Here is a 22,232-nt window from a genome sequence, read left to right as displayed (position 1 = left end):
GTCCGGCGAACTGATAGTCAGTGGGCCCCTTTATACAGAATGAATAAAATAATTTATCATGAATCGACCAGAATCGACATAGTTTTATTGGCAGTAAATAAGAACCAAAAAAACTATACTCATCCTTTTTTTTGGGTGCTAGTACTAGTGTAAGACGAAGATAGTATGATTATCTCTGTCTATGTTTGAAATGAGACAGTCCTTTGACAAACTATAAGCCCCATTCGGAGCAATGCTGACCGAACGGAGCCGAGAATGCCCGAAAGGAGGAGTGTCGCCCCACTAACTGCATTATAGTGCTGTTGGTTAAAAACTGCTATATATCACCATCATTTTTTTCTTTTGGTAACCCTAACACATTCCGGCAGTAGTTGATTTCGTTAGTTCACTCCAAAGAGTAGGTTCACTCTTTCACTTTCAGTTTAAATCGTTTTAATCTGTATTCGATCAATTTTCTAATGCATTGATAATATAAAAAATTCAAATCTGACAAATAATTTTTAATTGTAGTCCAATGGATCTTTAATAGAGGAGAAACAGTGCTGTGAAGGCAAAGAGTAGTATAATGAAGGTAAAGTATAAAGCAAATGTAATAGCGTGTAAAAATAACTAAATTAGCACTACCCTAACTAACTTAAACTGTCAAAGAGATGTCAACATAAGTTTTTGTTTTGCATGATGTACAACTTTCGCGTTTGAAAAGTTATAATAATTTAATCGTACACATACGCGAATTATAATACACATATCCATGAAGATTTGAAAATGGATAACGTATTTATTCTCAACAATTTGGGGTAAGTGTGTTGTATAAATAGATATGTAAATAATTCGCATCACATAACAGTTTCGTTTGACCTCTTTTATATGTATAATGTTTAGATAAAGAATTTGCGTTTCTGCTGTTTTGCGAAATAAGAGTCGCGTCAACGTCTATATTATACGTCGTAGTTGTATATGTGGCATGATCTCTAGTTATTTTGTCGTAGGATAGGCCTCTCAAATGTAGGGTAGATAACAAAAATTATTACATCAGGCCCCTATTTCACCACGGTGACAGGTGTGACAATTGTCAACATCACTAATTTATAGGGTTCCGTACCCTAAGGGTAAAAACGGGACCCTATTACTAAGACTCCGCTGTCCGTCTGTCCGTCTGTCTGTCACCACGCTGTATCTCATGAACCGTGATAGCTAGACAGTTGAAATTTTCACAGATGATGTATTTCTGTTGCCGCTATAACATCAAATACTAAAAAGTACGGAACCCTCGGTGCGCGAGTCTGACTCGCACTTGGCCGGTTTTTTTTGAGTTACTTGGAGGCATAACTTAGATTTCTACTGGCTCTTATTTCCAAAAGTTTTTCTACCCCTGCTGTACTAGTCAATCTTGTAAGTTGGTCAAGCTTTTCTAAATAAGTTATTACCTAAAATTTTTTTTTAAGACCTTTCTTGCTAGCCCAAACTGAATGTTTTAGTTTCTTTGTCCTAGACTGGTATCCCATTGACCATCTTCAGATAGTTCCGACAGCCTCATCAGATCGGGTTTTTGGTAGTTATGGCCTTTCTATCAAAATTGTGGAAGATCCCCTATAGAAGATATTTTCTTTATACAGTCTCACTCTTGGTCGGTTTTTAATAATTGTTGTTAAGCAGAATTTTTGGTTTTTATCACACCGAGTTTGGGTTTGTATGTTTAATGGTTACAGAGATAAGAGAAAACATATGGCTCTTGTGTGCGAGTGTTTTGACGGGTGGTGCTCGATAAAACCGGCAAAAAGGTGTCCATTAATTACGTGGAATGGAGGGAGGAGGGGAGGGGGTCTAGCTGAATCTTACTAAATCTTAAAACTTACAAAGGAGATTTCAGCAAATATCACGTAATTTTATTTGGGCTAAGAATAGTGTGAAAATGTGAGAAAATCAGTTTATTTAAAATATGCTGAAATCTGACAAAATTATTCTATATTTAATGATATGAACGGGTCTACTGCGTCACTATCACTACATAATATAAAACAAAGTTGCTTTCCGCTGTCTGTCCGTCTGTCCCTATGTATGCTTAGATCTTTAAAACTATGCAACGAAGGAAGGTTTACTTGTATAATTTGTTTGTAAATTAGTTGAACTACCCATGTGAAGCCGGGGCAGGTCGCTAGTATAATATGTAATATAGCGGTAGACTCCTTCATATCACTAAATATGTCTACAAAACGCGGGAGTTTAAAGTGTTACAATTCTTGTATAATTAAATTGTGTGTAAAGTCCAACGCATTTATACTCAAAATACATATTTTGAAAGACATTTCGCCAAGAGGGGTGGGCGGGTCAAAAATATCCTCAATAACGTCTCACGTAATTAATGGACGCCTGCCCAAACTGCGTGTCGGGGCACCCGCCTGTAAGGGTTCTGTAACGAAAAAGCTTGGTATTTTTAGTGATGAACAGTGTTCTTTGTTGCTTTTAGTACGATATTTTCGACCGAGCGTGAGCGAAGGTCTCCGTTTTAGCTTGGACTAAAATGTTTTCGTGTGTCCGGACGTTCTTCTCCACAGGTCGCACTTCTCGTGAAATATTGTGAGCATGTCTAAAAATTAAATAGTTCTTTTTGTCGATTTAGTTTTGGGACATTGTCCACAATGGCGGAGCCATAGGGGGGGGGGGGGGGGAGATTCGCGAGGTCTACACGGCTATAAGGGCTCGTCCAGAAATCATGTGATTATAATTGGCCTACTTTTGATCCCGAGGGTAGCCCGCGGTAAGCCGCGAACACCGAAGTTCGCAAATTGCGGGCATCTTTCTCTGTCACTTACGCTTTAATTGGAGTAAAAGAGAAAGATGCCCGCAATTGCGAACTTCGGTGTTCGCGGTAGGTCCTCTATGATCGTAACGCTACCCCCGCGATGTCTTTTCGGACTGTCTTAAATATCCCTCGATTTTCAATGGGTAAAAACATGCCAACGTAACTATTTCAGTTCGAACTGGGATAGGCAGACTTAATATTAGACGGGACGGTAATAACTGGTTTAATTGAATACTAGAGTCTGTGCGGAAAGAGAAGAGTCGTAGAATGTATTGGATCCCATACATCTCATCTTCTCTTTCCGCACAGACTCTATATAACGTCTTGTCAATAGCAATAATATTGTTTTAATACTTTTAATAAGTACTTATTGTTTTTGACATGTTTATTTATTTATTTCCAACCGCAGAGCGCAAAGTTCAAAACTCGTATAATCACTTCTACGTCACAGCGTTGCTTTGTCCGTCTGACATGCATTCAGTCAGTGCTCGCCCGCGGTGGAGGCCGTACGCCCCACGGAACAATCTACTTGTCTTTGTCACGTAGGCATGCGTTAAAGTTGACAGTTGTTTAGTGAAGAGTCAAGATGAAAGTGGACAAAGAGCTATGCGTGGCGGGGCCGGAGACTGTACCTATTATCTCCAACAGGAAGGGCAGCCTGAAGGTGGCCATCACGCCGCTGCAGCACAAGACCCTCACACACTTGCCGAAGCGACCGCCAGTGGACTTGGCCTTTGAGGACCTCACTTACAGGGTCCAGGAGGGAAGAAAGAGCAGTAAGTAGCTTTACTATCAACTTCTCTCTATTTTATTGTAGAGCGGAAACACAAACTTATTCGCATTTAAATTTAATTAATAGAGTCGAGTCACAATGAAAGAAAATAAATTTGAACTGATGTCATAGATAACTAATATTTAATATTAATGTGTACCGATACCGATATGTCTCTGGAAAAAACCTTACGGGTTCAACGCTCGCTTAGCTTATATTTTCTCCAATTTCACTTTTATTTATCTCTACCTACTTTTTTATCTAAAGTAAAACAAAGCCTCCCTTAATCCTTTCTTCCCGTTAACAGTGCACGAAGTCGATAACAATGCAGTAGGTAATAAAGTTTACAATCATATTAAATACCCTATCATTATATCATTAATATTAACTCTACTTACATTAATTTAACGCTTAAACTTACACCTTACTTTGCGTGTTTGTCTAAGAAAAAGTAGAGCAACAAGTTAAAATAACTATGATTATAAAGATTTTCCTCGTTCAGTAGTTATCGTGCTCACGGTCAACTACTCGTAGTAGTAGTAGCAAAGGGCAATTAAACGAAACGTGTTTTGTTTTATTCAGTAAGTACATTTTGAGGTTTGACGTCAACTAATTCAAATGAGACCAATCGTTATATGGATACTTCATATTTTGTAGATCGGTATGACCTTATAGCCTCGGACCCCCAATGACATTCAGAAGGAGCTTACGGCCGATTTCCAGCTGGTTCAACGCACTCGTTGCACATTTTTTGCCTGCCCATACTGACATTTTACCGTTGGCCTTTGTGGCGTTAATTCATCTACACCTTTACGGATGCGAGCATCGAGTACGAAATAGTTGTTTGTTATACAAGGGTGCAAAGTTGTATTTTACCCGCGAGTGTGGAATTGAAACACGAGCAAGCGAAAGGATTCTATAGTTGAACGACGAGCGAAACGAATCTTTTAACACACGAGAAGTAAAATACATTTGCACCCGTGTGTAACACAAAACTTTTCCCCTCACTATAGCGAGGAAAGTGCAACATGCACAGGCATTAGATCATCTTCATCACTGGAATCACCAACTTTTTTACGATAATACGATATTATAACAGAAAACTCTGGAAGTTGTGTATTTTTACGTGTCGGAGTCGGTGAGAAAATTTTTGTTGACAATGTTGACATTTCTGACGATGCGTTTTAAAATTGCATCGACTCAACTTGTGCGTTCAGAATTACATTCAACATCATTTAAAAAAACAAATGTTTCTTATGGAATTTAAGGTTTATGACTTAAAATCATTAAATAAAGCTAAATTTGGTATTATTTATTAAATTCTCAAACCATTTATTTAATGATAATTAATATCGAACGAACCATTATTATGAGCGTTTTACGTTTTGTTATCTGTCAAAAGCTACTTAAACACGCTCCATCCAAGGTCAAATTACTTTCCCCACTAGTGGATAAAATGCGTTTTTCCCCGCTTGTTTTAAAAGATAAAAGATGGCTTTCCGAGCTAGTGAGGGGAAAAAGTTTTTAAATAACACCTACCTAAATCGCTCTTTAAATCACATGTTACTTACGGTCTAACAGTTAAAATGTAATTTATTTGTACCTAAGGCCTAAGGCCAACCTAAGGGGTTCCTGCTTATTAGACTAAAATTTAAAAAAAAATCCTAACAAAGAACCAAATCAATTAAAAACTAAAACTAATATCTAACTAACCTAACATAAATCCATGTAACATATAGTAGGAAATAAAAGGCTTTTTATTTTATTTATTTATATGTTCAGAAGAAGAGCTTTTAAATACTTTTAAATCATCATTGTTAATTTTCAAAATTTTACAAATGTATCTAATAGTACAGCCACCATTACAGCATCTTTGCAAAGTCGATAAGTAGATACCTACTTTGTAAGTATGTATGTACACGCATTATGTTATATTGGACATATAACATAACACGTGTTTCTAATTTTATCTAAAGATTCCGTCCAAATAAAATGTACATTTCGAAGAAGCCTAAATTAGTACTTTCATTCATATCACGATCATGCTATTTAAATACAATCGTAGAAACCATAAAAGCTTGTCATTATTGAACCTTCACAACATTAAAATAGTGCCCATATCAAGCCCACGCTTTCTTCAAAAACAACCGACTAAATACATTAGCATATGGCAAAATGCCGTTACAACGTCACTAATGAGAAATGCTACGTGCAACTATGTAGCCCTTAGGTACTTGGACGCGTAAACCTAAATTGGTCCCATTATTAGAACACCCGATAATGGGTACCGTAACGACGGCGACACCGATATCATTAGTTTAATTATTAGTCTGTCCTTCTTAAGTCGTTTTGTATTTCAGAACGCGATAACAACCGATGCGATGCTTGTGTCATGATGGGTTGTCCCCTTTGCATTTATAGCATACTAGCGACCCGCCCCGGCTTCGCACGGGTACAGTGATGATTATGCATATAACCTTCCTCTTGTATCACTCTATCTATTTAAAAAAACCGCATCAAAGTCCGTTGCGTAGTTTTAAAGATCTAAGCATACATAGGGACAGACAGACAGCAGGAAGCGACTTTGTTTTATACTATGTAGTGATTTAGTATATGATTTGTAAATTTTAAATTAGTCTAAAACTTCAGCTATTTTACAAAGTTATATCGGCCGTAAAAGTGCATGGCGACTTTATCAATGAACTGGGGACCCGCGCCGGCTTCGCACGGGTTACACAAAACCCTTAACAAATTATACACCTGAACCATTGAACCTTCCTCAAGAATCACTATATTGATAGGTTAAAACTGCATGAAAATCCGTTCATTAGTGTTTGAGTTTATCGCGAACATAATACATACCGTGCACACACAAACAGACAGACGCGGTAGGGGACTTTGTTTTATAAGGTGCAGTGACTATAGTGATTAATTCATAATTTCTCCATGCAATTTCGCAGCATGTAATCACTGTACATATCAACTGAATTCTTATTTCGTCGGAAACAAAGGTAGATAGCAAAAGAAATTCGCGATAGTCCTGATAAAATTATGTTTTAGTATGAATAATTATTATTGTGTGCCTATTGTGTCAGAAGAGAGGGTTCTTCCACTCGTCCCGGTTTAGAGGCTTGTATTTTTAAACAAATTTATATGCTTTTTAATAGTCAAATATAAATATGAAATATACTTAAAGTTTTGCAGAACGGGTACCTATTTATCGCTCATAGAAATAAAATTTGACTAGAACTATGCGATGGATATGGAAATCAGGTTAGAGGAAAAACGCTGCAAACTAAATTAAATCTACCTGGCCAATGGCTAAGTAAAGTAGACATGTTCGGATCATCTTATTTTTTGGAATCATTATCGGTTTTCGTTGTTTTCTTAGCAATTAAACATGGCGAATAATTATCTAAGTGGCGAATGCCCTAATCTCGTCAAAACGATTTTATTATCGTCTTTACCCATCACGGAACAATGGTATCACGGACATTTAGGAGGCATGCGCGTAGCCGAAGCCAACACGTACAGGCCCTTTTGACACTAATGATATGTAAGGGGTACACCAAGCGGATGCTGCACTTGCTCGTGTCATGGGACGCACGTAGTGGCAGCACCCAGCCACCCACCAGGGTGCAATACCCAACTATTGAGAGTTGATGGAATTATCGTGATTATTTTATACATACTTCGTTTTTTTAGCATTAGAAAAAAGACGTCTCTTTATTTAAAAAAAACTTATGAAACGAAGGTACAGCTAATATGTAACAATTATATAGCATATATCATCAATGATTAATCATTTACATTACATGGTTTTGGTTTCATAAGCAATATGTTTTTTAAAGCGTTTTTCAATAAAAAGACACGTCAAGATTGTTTACCCTTTTTCTTTAATGCTAATAAGCGATGTAATAGTACATTTCGATGCTAGTGCGGAAAGTATGTCATTACTTTACGAGTACCGAGACTCGGGACGAGTGAAGAATGACATTTCCGCACGTGTATCGAACGACGTTTTTTAATACAGTTGCGAAAAAATAAGAAAAATAACAAGTAAGGAATTCGAAACTTATATTATTAATTCTGTGACATCATTGACATTGACATTATGAAGAGGTGTTTTTTTAGCTGGGTGTTATTATTATTGAAAGTTCTTTTTTAAATGCATGTTCTATAAGACAGAAACAATAGGGTATTTGACAACATTAAAAATATATAACGAATTGCTGTCATCCTGAAAGATAATAAACTAATAAAGTATATTTCACTATATTTGAATGTAAATTATGTTTAGTTTTTGGAATATAAACGAAAGAAAATTTAATATTTTTTGAAATTTCATCAGGGACGTGAACGCTCTGTGATTGGTCAACGCTCGGATGACGTCACACGCGCGTAAACATTCTTGATTGCCTTGAGTGTTTTAACTGTTTTATTTGTATTTAGTTAATTTTAGTTATTGTTCCACAGTTTTCTGATATATTCCGATTTATCCGTATATAGCACAATATTCATAAGAATCTCAAAATGGAGGCGAAATATGTGAAAGCTGATAGCGGCAACCTACCAGACATAGACGCATCAATGGTTGCACTTTTCTTTAAAGATAATCCGGATTACTATTATGATGATATAAATTGTTTATTTACGAACATTTCGATTTCGATGATACGAATACGACGACGATATATATATAGAATACGATGACGAGAATAGTATCTCCATACTGCACTTTAGTTTGAAAGAAAAAGTATGCTACTAACTACCTACTAATGCTGAAAGAGCTATGTTATGAGGTTATGTAGTAATACATTAAATACCTAGATCTTGTTTCGTTAAATACAACAAAATCCGCTGCTTTAACTACCATATTTATTTACAGTTAAATATTACTTACATCGAAGTGGTCTTCACACATAAAAACATTTGTATGCGCTAAAATGCTCTTTGGGTCTCTTAGCGCTAGTTTTAACCACATTTTTCTATTTTTGGGATTCGTTGTAACGGAAACAAACAATTTATCTGGATTTTTTATAGTCGTACTTGAACATTGCGGCACTATACACCATTTATATACCATTTTACAGTGAAATAAATAATTCAATGCACATAAACCATAAGATTTACTAAGGTCATTGACTGAGTTTACTCGCGTGTGACGTCACACGTGTCACGTGATTAGCCCCTTTGCAAAAACAGCGTTTAAGGCGCGTTCAAAATAAATAAACTTTAACATAGATTTTTTATATTTAATACTGGAAATTTCACGGAAATATCAATGTAGTGTAATTATTAAGTCATAAACAATCAATTAAAACCATTTTCAAAAATTAGTCAAATAGCCTATTGTAAATATAAAACATTGTACTATTATTACCCAAATATCGTTAATTACGATTATTTGTGTATCGTACATTTATAAAAACAATATCGAATGTTGCCTTTGGAAACTTAAAGCAGAAAGAAAAAACGCCTCTTCTTTGACAGGCGTTCCGTTCCATTCAGACAACTTATTAAGAACGGTTTTTCAATATTCGATATTAAAAAAAATAGACGTGTTATAATGATGAAGAGGTAAGTAATAAAATATAAAATATGTATATTTTTCGTATTCTTACATTAATAATAGGTTTTTATGTTGATTACGACGTTTAAAGGAAACTAATATTAACACTTCATCAATAAGTAGTCATGAATTGGAACAACAATAAATTAAAAAAAATTGGAAAGTAAAAAACACTAGTTCGCGAAAACCAACTTTCCGCACGCTAAACAACTACGCAAAGTAGCACTTTTTGAGCAACTGTATTAAAATAGTACATTTCGATGCTAGGAATGACATATCCGCACGTGTATTGAACGACGTTTTTTAATACAGTTGCGAAAAAATAAGAAAAGCAACAAGTAAGGAATGGAATTCAAAACTTTTATATTATTAATTCTGTGACACTGACATCATTGACATTGACATTATGAAGAGGTGTTTTTCTAGCTTTTATTCGACTAGAATAGATTTTGTTATTATTATTGAACCCACTTCAATGAAAGTTTTTTTTTCAAATGCATGTTCTATAAGACAGAAACAATTGTAAATATTAAAACATTGTACTATTATTACCTAAATATCGTTATTTACGATTATTTGTGTGGCGTATATTTATAAAAACAATATCGAATGTTGCCTTTGAAAACTTAAAACATTCTTGCAGTAAGAAAATACGCCTCTTCTTTGACAGGCGTTCCGTTCCATTCAGACAACTTATTAAGAACGGTTTTTCAACATTAAAATATAAACGTGTAATACTTATAATGATGAAGAGGTAAGTAATAAAATATGAAATATGCATATTTTTCGTATTCTTACATTTACAGTAGGTTTTTATGTTGATTACGACGTTTTAAGGAAACTAATATTAACACTCATCAATAAGTAGTCATGAATTGGAACAAGTAAAATTTTTAAAAAATTGGAAACGTAAAAAGCACTAGTTCGCGAAAACCAACTTTCCGCACGCTAAACAGCCACGAAAAGTAGCACTTTTTGAGCAACTGTATTAAAAATAATCTTTCATTTGGTCTAGCTTGAAAATTGGCACTCATAGCCAAGTAAGGTAAGTTGTATATTATGTGTATTTACCTGATTAAAATAAATAAAATAAATAAATAGTAAAAAAAAAAAATAAGTTTAAATTAATAACTACTGAACAAAGTAAAATGAATAACTATTATTGTATAAAATTGGCTCCTAGAGTACGTCTAAGCTTTGATAGCATAGTGTGTGAGAGTGTAGAGTGTGGGCACAGAGTGTGGAAGTGTTATTTCATAGAAATTAAAAAAAAATACCGCTTTCGAGTTTCCAAACGTTTTCTCGTTAACTGATTAATTTGATAACGATGTTCCGCTTCCGAATAACTAAATCGATAGCCGGCCAAGGGTGAATTTTGTAAGTAGAAATTGGAATACAGGATTAAAATGGTTGTAAATTTTGGTTAGTTTAGGTTATTTAATTGTGTTAGATAACAAAAGATTTGTTTCTTTACATTTCATGTTCAATATTTTGTTAAACCTTCGTCACATTGACAATTCTGAATCAAAAACATCAAAATATAATAAAACCTGATAAGCAGGGTCACCATCTTTAGACCTTGAACTTAATAGTAAAGTTCAAAAACCTGGCAACTGTTTTACTTAATGATTTCTTTCCTGGCCATGTTAATTATACTAATATTGCAGTTTGAACTTAAAATAATTTATTTTATGTATGACTATTGGATTACATTACATTTATTTACGCAAATACTGATACTGGTTTGTTTGGCGTACAACAAACAATATATTTGGACGACAAAGCTTATAATAATTGGCATATGTATTTATCTGGTCAAAATCATCTTATAATTCAAGGTAATCGTGTAAAAACTGTTTATTTTTGTTTTTGTAATTTCCGTGTGCGAGTCTGTTCACCTTCCACATTTTTGATGCCGCTTTATGTAGGTATGTTATTAGGAGACTATTCATTTAATTAAAACTTTACTCGTACTTATAAACTTACGTAATTTCTTTTTGATTATTTACTGGCTTTCTCTCGTTTTTTTAGGTACAAATAAATATTATGTTGTGTTTCCTGTAAGCTTATTATTATTTTATTAGAAGCATGGCTATGATTCAGTCATCGTTACTCTAATTTATTCAAACTATTATATCTATATAACCTAAGTATTTTAATGTAAATGTACCTAGTATGTTTATTTTCCGTTTCGTTACACAGTGGAACATAGGCATGTAAAAATTAAGTTTGCCCTGTATTTCTATAAACTTAAAAGACAAACGAATTACTCGTAATAAATATTGTACGGTATTTAATAATATTGCAACTTTACTGGGCATAGGCCTTTAATACTTGTTTTGTCACCATCAGTATTGCATTCTCGGAGATATCCTCATTCTGCGGTCGTCCAAGGTTCGCCGTTAGCAGTCTTGGATATAACGCAACTCGCCAATTAACGCTACAATAGTTTTCCTGTTCCTCCGTAATAGAAGTTTCATGTGTAAGCATGGTGTCCGTTCTTGGCAATTACCCCTAATTGGTCAAAGGACATATATAATACGCACGTGCATATTCATAATTGTATTGTACACGTGCATTTATGCACGAGCAAATTAGTGCCAGAGATATGTGAGCTAAATGTGATTGAGTGTCAAAAGGTGCTCATCCACTGAGGCGTGGTTTCACAGATCTAGAGATATGCTCTAGAGATGTGATCAGAAATGAAAACACCTTCATCTATGTCATAATTTTGTTTGGCGTATGTATTTCAATTATTCATGAGCAGCAGTAGCAGCGGTGTAGCAACAAACTTGTAATTGAGAAAGATCTAGCTAATTTGTTTTACTTTTTCTTGAGGTGTATTAGGTTAGCACTTAAAGTGCGGGCATAGTAATGACGTCTCCATCCTGTCTTCGTCTTTCGTCACATCAAAATAAACTTCGCCCATTGCCTTTGTAAGCCATTGTATGGAGTACGCCTTAAACTGCTCACGAGGCGCATGGTTCTTTCTAATATCTAAGTCAGGGATAAGATATACACGGTGTTACTTGAGCCACTGAAAACCTGAGACACCCCAACAGTTTTTATTTATTTTGAACTCATCTTGAGTATTTATTCTTTAATCCGATACATATTTAAAAAAATATTCGTTGTTTAGTTTTCTTAATCGCCATCAGATATATCGGAGCGGCCGAGCTGCTCAAAATACCTGAACACGCACTCTAACGCCTTGACTTGACAATAGAGGCGTGTTCAGATGTTTGTGAGCACCTGATGGCGACTGTACAAAATTAATAAGCATATTCATATTCATTTATTTGTACCTATTAATCATACATTGTCAGGGTTATAATTAGGTCCACAGGTATTCAAGATGAATGTCAGACATGAATACATTAAATTATAAGAATGTCATTAAATAAATAAAAATGTGAATCGTCGAGCTAGTCATTCAAGAATTCATACACGGGCCTTTTGGATTTGAATTGATTTCAGTTTTAACCCTTAAATGCATGATTTTTTTCTTTTTGCCCGAAATTAATATGTGTTACGTAATTGTTTGCTGATTATGGGAAAAATGCTAAAAAAATATAACATCAATTTTCACTGCGAAATCAGTGTTAGAAGTTGCATAGGCTAAATCATATAAAATATATATATATATATATATATTATGTAAATATATAATTTTCAGTAAGAGATATATGAAAATTTGTTATATACCTTCATAGTAAAGTTTTTAAATATAAAATAATTACAAACCCCAAAAAAAAAACGTCCAAAATAACATACTAAAAATCATCAACTTCTGGATTTTTCCAAGTTTTCCGACATTTCGTCTTAAAACGAATGTATTGAAAAAAAAAAATTCAAATACTGCGTAAATTGAAGTAAAAAATCGGAAAACGGATTTGATTTATTATTTATTGAATTAATATATAGGAACAAATAGATTTTATCTAATTATGTATAAAATTAGATGTTTTTGTTGTGTAGGCTGCATCCATTTTTTTTTTCATTTTCTTTATTCACCATAAAGTAATATGTGCATTACATGGTATGTCGTTACAAGCGTTATTAGATACTTAAAATAAGTACATTACATTACAATATATAGAAATGAATTAAAAGTAATTGTTGTCAATAAAAATAATTCTAAAATTTCCCTTCAATGGCCTATTTAACATTATGCAAAGTTATTCATGTCAATATTACAGTTTAAATATTCGGTCACAGAGTAGAAGGCATGCTTCTGAAATAATTAGATATTTTAGTTTTAAAGCTATTTATTGGCAGGTTAGTTATTTCCAATGGCAGTTTATTGAACATCCAACACCATTTAAGGGTTAATATGAATCCTAACGATTTAGGACCGATGTGCGAGCTTTTTAGGGTTCCGTACCCAAAGGGTAAAAACGGGACCCTATTACTAAGACTCCGCTGTCCGTCTGTCTGTCACCAGGCTGTATCTCATGAACCGTGATAGCTAGACAGTTGAAATTCTCACAGATGATGTATTTTTGTTGCCGCTACAGCAACAAATACTAAAAAGTACGGAACCCTCGGTGGGCGAGTCCGACTCGCACTTGTCCGGTTTTTGTATACTCGTTGGGATCTATTGGGCGTGTAGGCAAAGAGCATAAACCGGGATCTGTACTTTATCTTACCATTGAGATAATTACCATATTTTATCTGTCGGCTTTATTCCATTTTAGGTATTCATTAGAAAAGGAATACCTAAAAAAATTTACTGAAAATTATGCATTTAGCCTTACCGATATTTTTCCCTCTTACAAAGTATTCTTTTATTTATGTCTGAATCTCTTTCCTAAAGTTTTAAGTTTTTAGGTTACAATTTTTTGTAAATTTTCATTTTATGTATTTTTTTATAAATCCTTGTGTATTTTATGTCATTAGTAATTTTTTTTCTTTTGTTGTTGTTGAGTATGTATAGATTTTTGTCTTACTTTTTAGGGTAAAAACGGGACCCTATTACTAAGACTCCGCTGTCCGTCTGTCTGTCTGTCTGTCACCAGGCTGTATCTCATGAACCGTGATAGCTAGACAGTCGAAATTTTCACAGATGATGTATTTCTGTTGCCGCTATAGCAACAAACACTAAAAACAGAATAATATAAATATTTAAATGGGGCTCCCATACAACAAACGTGATTTTTTTGCTGTTTTTTTCCGTAATGGTACGGAACCCTTCGTGCGCGAGTCCGACTCGCACTTGGCCGGTTTTATTTATGTTTGTGGGTCCTATTTTAGCGTCCAATGTTTTTTATTTCTTCCACATGTAATATGTTGTGGCGTTAAATAATTATATATTAGTTCTTCTATCTTTCTACTTTCTAAGAGACTATTAAATTAAAAACTCGTGCTGATTGCTGGTTGTACTGGCATATAATGTATACTCATATATACATAATATTCTTTGAAATTATGTCGAAACGATAAAAGAGTGAAGATACAATGAGTCAATGACTATTAGAGGAACATAGGATCCATTTCTAGACCTGACCAAACGGAACATAATAGATATTTTTCTATACCTAATGTTACTAATGTATTAGGAGCTTGGGCCCACGAATACAAAAAATCAAATGCAACGAAAAGATTAAAAAAAAAAACTTATTATTATATGAACGTAACGTTTAAATATATATTGTTCATGGTATGGTTGATGTTCACGCCTTAACAACGTCGGCTGGCAGCTAAAACGAGCGGTCATGCGGGTTGCCTCTATATGTACCAATTGTTTTAATAGCTGAGGAAACGCTAGGTGCGCCCACGCAACCGGCTTTCCGGCGAGTAGTTGAGTAGCCAGAGATAGTGCTCGGCGATTTCTTAAATATTTGACAATCCTTTTTATAAGGACTTAGAGTAACTATTAGCAACACGCGTATATCTGCTGCCAGTGCCACCGTTGTCGTTCGTATGATGTATTGAATTATTGTTTTTGAGGGTATTATGTTATAGTGCTGTAATAATGTCCCCTCACAAAATATATGGGCTATGTGAATGACTACAATATCTTGGCTGAAGAAGCGGTTGCTTACCTGAGTAGGGCGAAAATTTAATTTTAAGTTGTTAGTATAATATAGGTATTCTCTAAAGTTTTGTATCCAGTGACATGTAACGAAGCCATACGATAAATAAATAAGGGTATTATGTGAGTGGCAGCTATAGACTGCTTGGTGCTTGGTGCGTGTATTTAGGACTTCGTAATGGCTAATGGGCATTTGACGGCGCTAAATAATTCGATGTATTGCAATTTCTAACAGCCTTGCAAATTACGTGGATGATCCATCAGTCAGTTTGGTAAATATGAATCGACTCATAAATGAATTAATCCTTGCCTATTTGAGATAATAATAGGTTACGTTTTAAATATGTCATTATATATAAATGTCAGCATTGTCAGACATAGTTATAGAGATGCATCTGCATTTATATAATCAGCAGGGTCATGACGCTCGTAATATGGTGTTATCTACAACCGCAGTCTTCTTGAAGAACATGTCCAGTATGTTTGAAGGTCGGATGTGGAGCAAACTCATTGTTTCTTGCTAAGGTACCATATCGGTCAATCCGGTTTGCAAATAATGAAGACAATTTTATTGGTGTACCTTCGTATTTTCTCGGAAACGTTCGTATTTGTCATGCTACTTCACTTTAGTCAACCTCAGTACTTTTGTACTGAGACTGACTGAAATAGCATGACACCTTAAAAGAAGATTATTCTAGTACATCTGTACATAGACAAACACTCATAAGTTATAAGTGAGTTTTAAACGTGTTAATTATTAATACGTTATAGCTGGGGTTGCCAGACGTACTATAATATATAGTATTGTACTATATTTGGCCTCTGTGTACTTTATGAAATACGAAACACATAAAGTACCCTAAAATACTTCTTCTACCCGTCGACTGTAATGCTGGTTGATTTAAGATTTCGTATACCAAACTGTAATTGGGTACTTTTCATGTATGGGCTTCCAACTCAACTATAATATTCATTTCGAAACGGTTTAGTCAACTATAATGAAATTGACTAATCACAGCTCGCCACGGTCAAGAGGACAAAACAAAACGATAGCTCAATTTAATTATTTGTTTTAGGTTGTATAGTAGAAACAATTGCTTCATAAACTGAAATAGATGTCATATATTAAAGAAAAAGTGACGAAGCCCTCCAGTGGTGAAGGCCGGATCCGGATCGGCTAAATGACATCTAATTCAGTTTATAATTTTTATACAGGTTGTCCCTAAACAAAAACGTCACTGTGACACCGGAGGTAGGTCAACTGAAGAGGAACCTAACCAGCGGTTTTTTTTTACGTGGAGTAATGCAGTTAGGCATTCCGCCCAGCCGAACATGACCCCAGTAAAAGTTGCATGGTTTTCGTGTTATCGATGCTGGTAGGTACTAATAATGTTAAAACAAAGGGGAAAATTCTCAATTTTTTTTCCGGTAATAACTCGAAAACCGTGCAACTTTTACTGGGGTCATGTTAGGCTGGTTAGGTTCCTCTTGAGTTGACCTACTTCCGGTGTCACTGTGACGTGGTACTTCTGGGACACCCTGTATAGTAGTGTGGCTACTTAAAAAACAAATCAAAATATTTAATATTGTGTAATAAAAATACTTAATTTTTAACCGCCTTCAAAAAAAAGGAGGTTCTTAGTTTGACCCGTATGTATGTATGTATGTTTGTTCGCGATTATCTCGCGTTTGGCTGAACCGATTTTTACTGTGTGTACTTTATTTTTTGATCCATTGAACCGCCAAATCTTATATTTATATTATTAAAAAAAAAAACGGGCAGCCCTATATTCTGTTTTTTTTTATTCCGTAGACTAAAATGACATTTCATGTGGTACTAAGAAATGTCATGTCTTACACATGAAACGTCATTTTAGTCTACGGAATAAAAAAACAAGGTTTAGTTATAGCATACCTCCAAACAACTTATTATTATTAAGTTATGAAACTGAGGTATAGACTATACCTATATAGAGTGAGCACTCTAAGCTTACCTACTTATTTCTCTATGTCGCGACTTATGAGTATTATGCAGTCATCATTTAAAGAAATTTGATTGACTAGCGAAAACGTATTATAATAGTAAAAGGATACGACTACACGTGCATTATGATATCGATAAGCGCTACCTGTTCATATCTGCAGATAATTAATAATCAATATCGATATCCTAATTACCAAAGGCTCTGTTGAAATTTTTATATTGTATCTAATAATAATATAATAACTTTGATGTGAATAAATAATTACAAGTACATCATAGGTGTATGCGTACCTAATGTATTTTTATTGCAGAACTGAGCTTTTTATAAATAATATTACATTACATTACATACATTTTACTAAGGTGTAGAGTTTGTGAAGTTAGGGCTTGTATAAAGTTAGAAGCTTGGCTCTACAAGAGTTCTAATAACTTATTGACAGTGCGAGTCTTATGGTTTCATCGTGGCAACATTTTACATGAAAGGTTTTTGGTGGGATTTCACTTCTTTTTGTAAGTTGCTTATAACTATCTTCTATCCCCTAATTTAAAGGGTTGGGGGAGATTTACTATTAAAAATCCTGAAATACGTATCTGGAAGCATCTTTTACACAATCTGCTTTTTACTGATTCCCAATACAAACTTCAACCCCCTTTTCACCCCTAACGCGCTTTGCCACCCCCTTACTGAGTGATTTTGGGGTTGAAAACTATTTTATATCCTTCCCCATACCAAAAACTATCTACATACCAAATTTCAACTAAATCGGTTCAGCGGTTATTAATTCCCCATACAAAATTCCACCCCCCTTTTCACCCCCTTAGGGGCTAATAATTTCAAGTTTTTGAATTTTTCTGTTGTTTAATATCTTACATACCAAATTTCAGCTTCCTAGGATTTCAGGAAGTACCCTAAAGGTTTTGATGATCATCAGTGAGTGAGTGAATCGGAATCGGGACGAAATCGGTTTTTTTTTAGATATGAATAAAATCTAAGGTATAAGAGCTATGTTATTGAAATTTTTAGTCTTAATAAGTCCACTAATGACATCATATCCCAAGAATTTTGTTTATCTGGTATAATCCAAACCCATGTTATGATATGAGAGTTAAAAAAAACGACGAAGCGCTTCGAGAAAAGGGAGGTAGCGCCCTTGCGCTTCGCTTTGCTCGTCTTGGCGGGGGCACTACCGTGCCCCCAGATAATTAACATTTAGTTTAACTAAAAATATATATAAATAAAAGTGTATAGACTCTTGTTAAGGTCATGGCTGCCCTCTTAAAGAGCGAAATTACGAAGTAATGAAGGTAAAATGGTTTGTTTACATTATTAGCAAGTTCTATTGACGACGACTTTATTTGCTTTATTTGAAGCCTTTCTCTTTCGTGTTGTCATCGTTGTCATGACCGAGGTGAAAGCTGATGTGTGAGGACTGAGGACGTAAGGAGACGGTATGGTTATATGGCGTTATATGGGCGTTATTCATAAACTCGCTACTGGCCTGAATTAGCTATGAATCATTTGCCTTTATCTGTAATTTTGACTTATGTGTACCTAGTCGGCTCATAAGTTCTGTCATATACATAGTATCAAATAAAATCAAAAGTTTAAGTTTATTCCGTATAATTTGTACAGCGTTTGAAAGCTTATAAACTAGAGAATCTAAATGTATAACATTTATTCAAAATGACCGCCATAATTATCTACACAGGCTTGAAGTCTTCGTGGCCAGTCGTCAATGGATTCACGCACCACTTTCATGTCGATATTGGCCACTGCCGTAGCAAGAGATTTTTTCAGCGAGTCTAGATTTGCATGAGGTTTTGAGCACACCTTTTCCTCTAAATACTGCCATATTCTATAGTCTAAAGGATTAAGATCTGGGCTAGAGGAGGGCCAATCTTCATGCCGTATAAAGTCGATTTAATTGGAGGCGAGCCAGGCTTGTGTAGACTTTGCCTTATGGGCTGGAGCAGAGTCCTGCTGGAAAACCCAATGCTGGTTTAGAAACATCGTATGGGATAGTGGTTTCACAATATTAGTCAACACCGTGTCTTGGTACACTTTGGCACTAGTTTTTACTCCTTTCTCACAAAAATGCATACTAGTGACGCCCGCATAAGAAACTCCCAGCCAAACCATCACAGATGAAGGGTGATGACCTCTTTGAATACGGGCAATGCTATTAGACGCTTCTTTACTATTGCGAGCGTACACTCTATCATTTTGTTTATTACAGTTTTCTTCTATGTCAAAAATTTTCTCGTCCGAAAACAGTATACAACGGTGCTTATTTTTAGCGTACTTCTTCAATCTAGATCTTTTAAGCCTTAAAGCTTTAAGCCGACCATTGAGAAGATGGCCAGTTTTTCGTTTATAAGCACGAAGTCTCAGGTCTTGATTAAGCACTCTTTTCACCGTGTTTTTGCTCAAACCCATCTGGAGGGCCATAACTTTTTGTTTCCTAGCGGGATTTCTGGCAATGCGTGCCCTAATTGCTTGTACAACCGCTGGAGTCCTAGCTGTACGCGGACGACCGCTTCTTTTCTTGTCATTTAAACTAGAGACCTCACTGTATCTTTCTATGGTACGATACACAAATCTTAGAGAATTTTAAATTTTCAAGTAGCTTAAAAATTTTAGTCGGCGAGTGACCACAACGATATAGTGCAATTATTGCGGTACGGCTATCTTTAAGCGTCCACTCCATGTTGAAGAAAACAGAAAATTGCAAAATTATACTACTCAAATATTTAATAAAGATTCGAAATTCAAATGCAGAACGGTTTTTGTTTTAGGAGTTCCAAATTTAAATTTTAAAGGCCAGTGACAGAACTTATGAGCCGACTAGGTATGTAAGAAAGGGATAAAACATAATTTAACTAAATCAGGCCCGTACAGTTTTATGAATAAGGTATTTAAGGTGTTTTACAGCTGCATTACTTGCATTAGACACAATTGGTAATTTTTTTTAAACGAATACAGATTAAGTGCTAATTCTTCTATTCTGATCACGAATGCTAAGAGGATAGTGGAGTGAACGACCGATTCTCCATACAAACATAGTTCCCATTTTCTTACATGGATATTGAGATTATGGAAAATATTTATGTATTGTATATTTATTGCGACTTTTTTTAGATTTCTTGAATATGAGCGAAAAACGAATTCCATGGGTTTCGTTACCTACCATAGGAAGGTTTTAAAAGCGCCTCATAAATAAATAAAAAAAATGTGCGTAGCTATGGTTAATGCATCAAATAGCTTAAAAACATTTTCAAATTTTTCTATACATAATGTTAATATCCTGAGAGGAAAATGGGGACCACGTTTATATGGAGACTAGGTCACGTGACTGAGTCCCCTTTTGTCTTAAGGGTGGGCGGGGGCGGGTCTAATAAGTGGGCGATTAACGATTATCAGTCCGCCGGACGATATCAGCCTGTCAGTTGGACAATAATTTGACAGTTCCGAACAACTGACAGGCCGATATCGTCCGGCGGACCGGTAATCCGGGTGGCCCCTTTAAGGGCAAGTGGCATGTACGAACAAAATCTACACCCGAAGTGAGTTAAATCGGTATAATTCACAATTGTAATTCGCATCCAAGCTTGTAAGAATTAGAAGTATCTACCTATTTGTGCTGTTGTCTGCGTTTATGTACAATTGGACGCTGCAAGCCATGTCATAATTACCTTCGAAATATACCGTTTCTAGCACAAGGTTGTTGCGATTGCCGATACGGGCAGCGGGGCAGTGTCATTCGTATTTGACAAGTTGTAGCTCTAAAAGTTGTGAAGGAAATCTGGAAACTCTTGCAGGTGGAAGTGATGTGTATGGAACCGCGAAGTTGAGAATCAAAGTTCGTATATCTCCGTCTCTATCGCTTTTGCTATATAGGAGTGATATAGGTAGATGTTTGGTGGTGTGAATATTTTACTCAAGGAAATTAAGACAGGCTAAAGGTTGAATGTAGAACAAAAACCTGGGATTAGGATTATTTGGTTCCTTTTCTGCAGGGCAGTTCTCATAAAATTTGCTATTAGTACTTGCTTATAACAACAACATAACGTTCAACACTAGAGTTTTGCTGGGATCCCGTTGTTTGACATAATTATTGAAAGTCATAATATAATGATTATCATTAGTCATAATTCTGAAACCGTTAACATTTAAGGATTTTCGGTATCCTGTAGATAGGTTAGGTTAAGTTCCTTTTATGGCAATCCTGAAAAAAAGCGTTTCTGAGAAAAACCAAATTATGACTAACGAAAATTCGGACAAACAACATATTATGACTTAAAACTTTGTGAGAAAAAAATAGAGACCCAGTTTTACTGCATACTTATGGTGACATCAATCCTAGGTAGTTACGTACCTACATAGTAGAATGTACGAAATCATTGAAACGTCGATAGTATAGGTTGGCGGCTGTTCTATCGACGACAAATGGTAGGTATATTGTGACGTTTAAAACTTTGGACCAAAATGCCAGTATCTCAGGGATACATTAATACTTGACTTATTTATTTACTTAAGGATACATTTATATTCAGGGAAAGATACAAATTCATGCGCTTATAAACGCGTTCGATGCCTAATCTATGATGTGCTTGCTGCCGATGTTTTTATCATTGAACTGAATGTGTGTTGATACGGAGTGGGGTGGAGTTTGTACCGTGACTAATATCAGTAATAACTCATACAACCACCGGCTGACAAAGGAACTTTGAAACAAAACATTTTGTCCTTAACGTTAAATCATTCTTGATGATAACCGACAATAAAATAAATTATTTTGAATCCCTGTACTAGTTATATGGTTTATTCAACTATAGTTATCGAATGACTTCGATACCAACCTACAACATGATGGAGTACAGTTATCGTTCAACCGGGTTTGAGAATCGTTTTTAGTTCTTTGTGTTTCGGAACAGGCTTGTTTTTTTTTAATATAATGAAATGGAGAAATCGATGATGATACTGTCGTACGGAAAAGTACAAATTCTTGTACATAATTATAAGCGTTGTGTTCTGATCATTATGAACATAACCCGCTTTGCTACCGA

The 22,232-nt window shown here is 35.1% G+C and overlaps 1 protein-coding gene across 2 annotated transcripts in view; it reads left to right on the top strand.

The window, feature by feature from the left end:
* The first annotated feature begins 647 nt into the window (after positions 1-647).
* LOC134742434 (ATP-binding cassette subfamily G member 4) overlaps positions 648-22,232 on the top strand; it is a 41,600-nt gene continuing 20,015 nt past the window's right edge. Inside the window, exons 1-2 of one of the 2 annotated variants that reach the window (XM_063675585.1) lie at positions 648-797; positions 3,452-3,579. In XM_063675585.1, the coding sequence (XP_063531655.1) occupies positions 766-797; positions 3,452-3,579 (160 nt within the window). In that variant the 5' untranslated portion in view covers positions 648-765. Of the gene's footprint in view, positions 798-3,276; positions 3,580-22,232 lie in introns of those variants that run through there. The other variant, XM_063675575.1, reaches the window with a different exon arrangement.

This window comes from Cydia strobilella, chromosome 1 (assembly GCF_947568885.1).
Source record: "Cydia strobilella chromosome 1, ilCydStro3.1, whole genome shotgun sequence".
NCBI classification, from domain to species: domain Eukaryota; kingdom Metazoa; phylum Arthropoda; class Insecta; order Lepidoptera; family Tortricidae; genus Cydia; species Cydia strobilella.
Note: the sequence above shows the minus strand (reverse complement) of the source record. Positions and strands in the feature narration are given on the sequence as shown.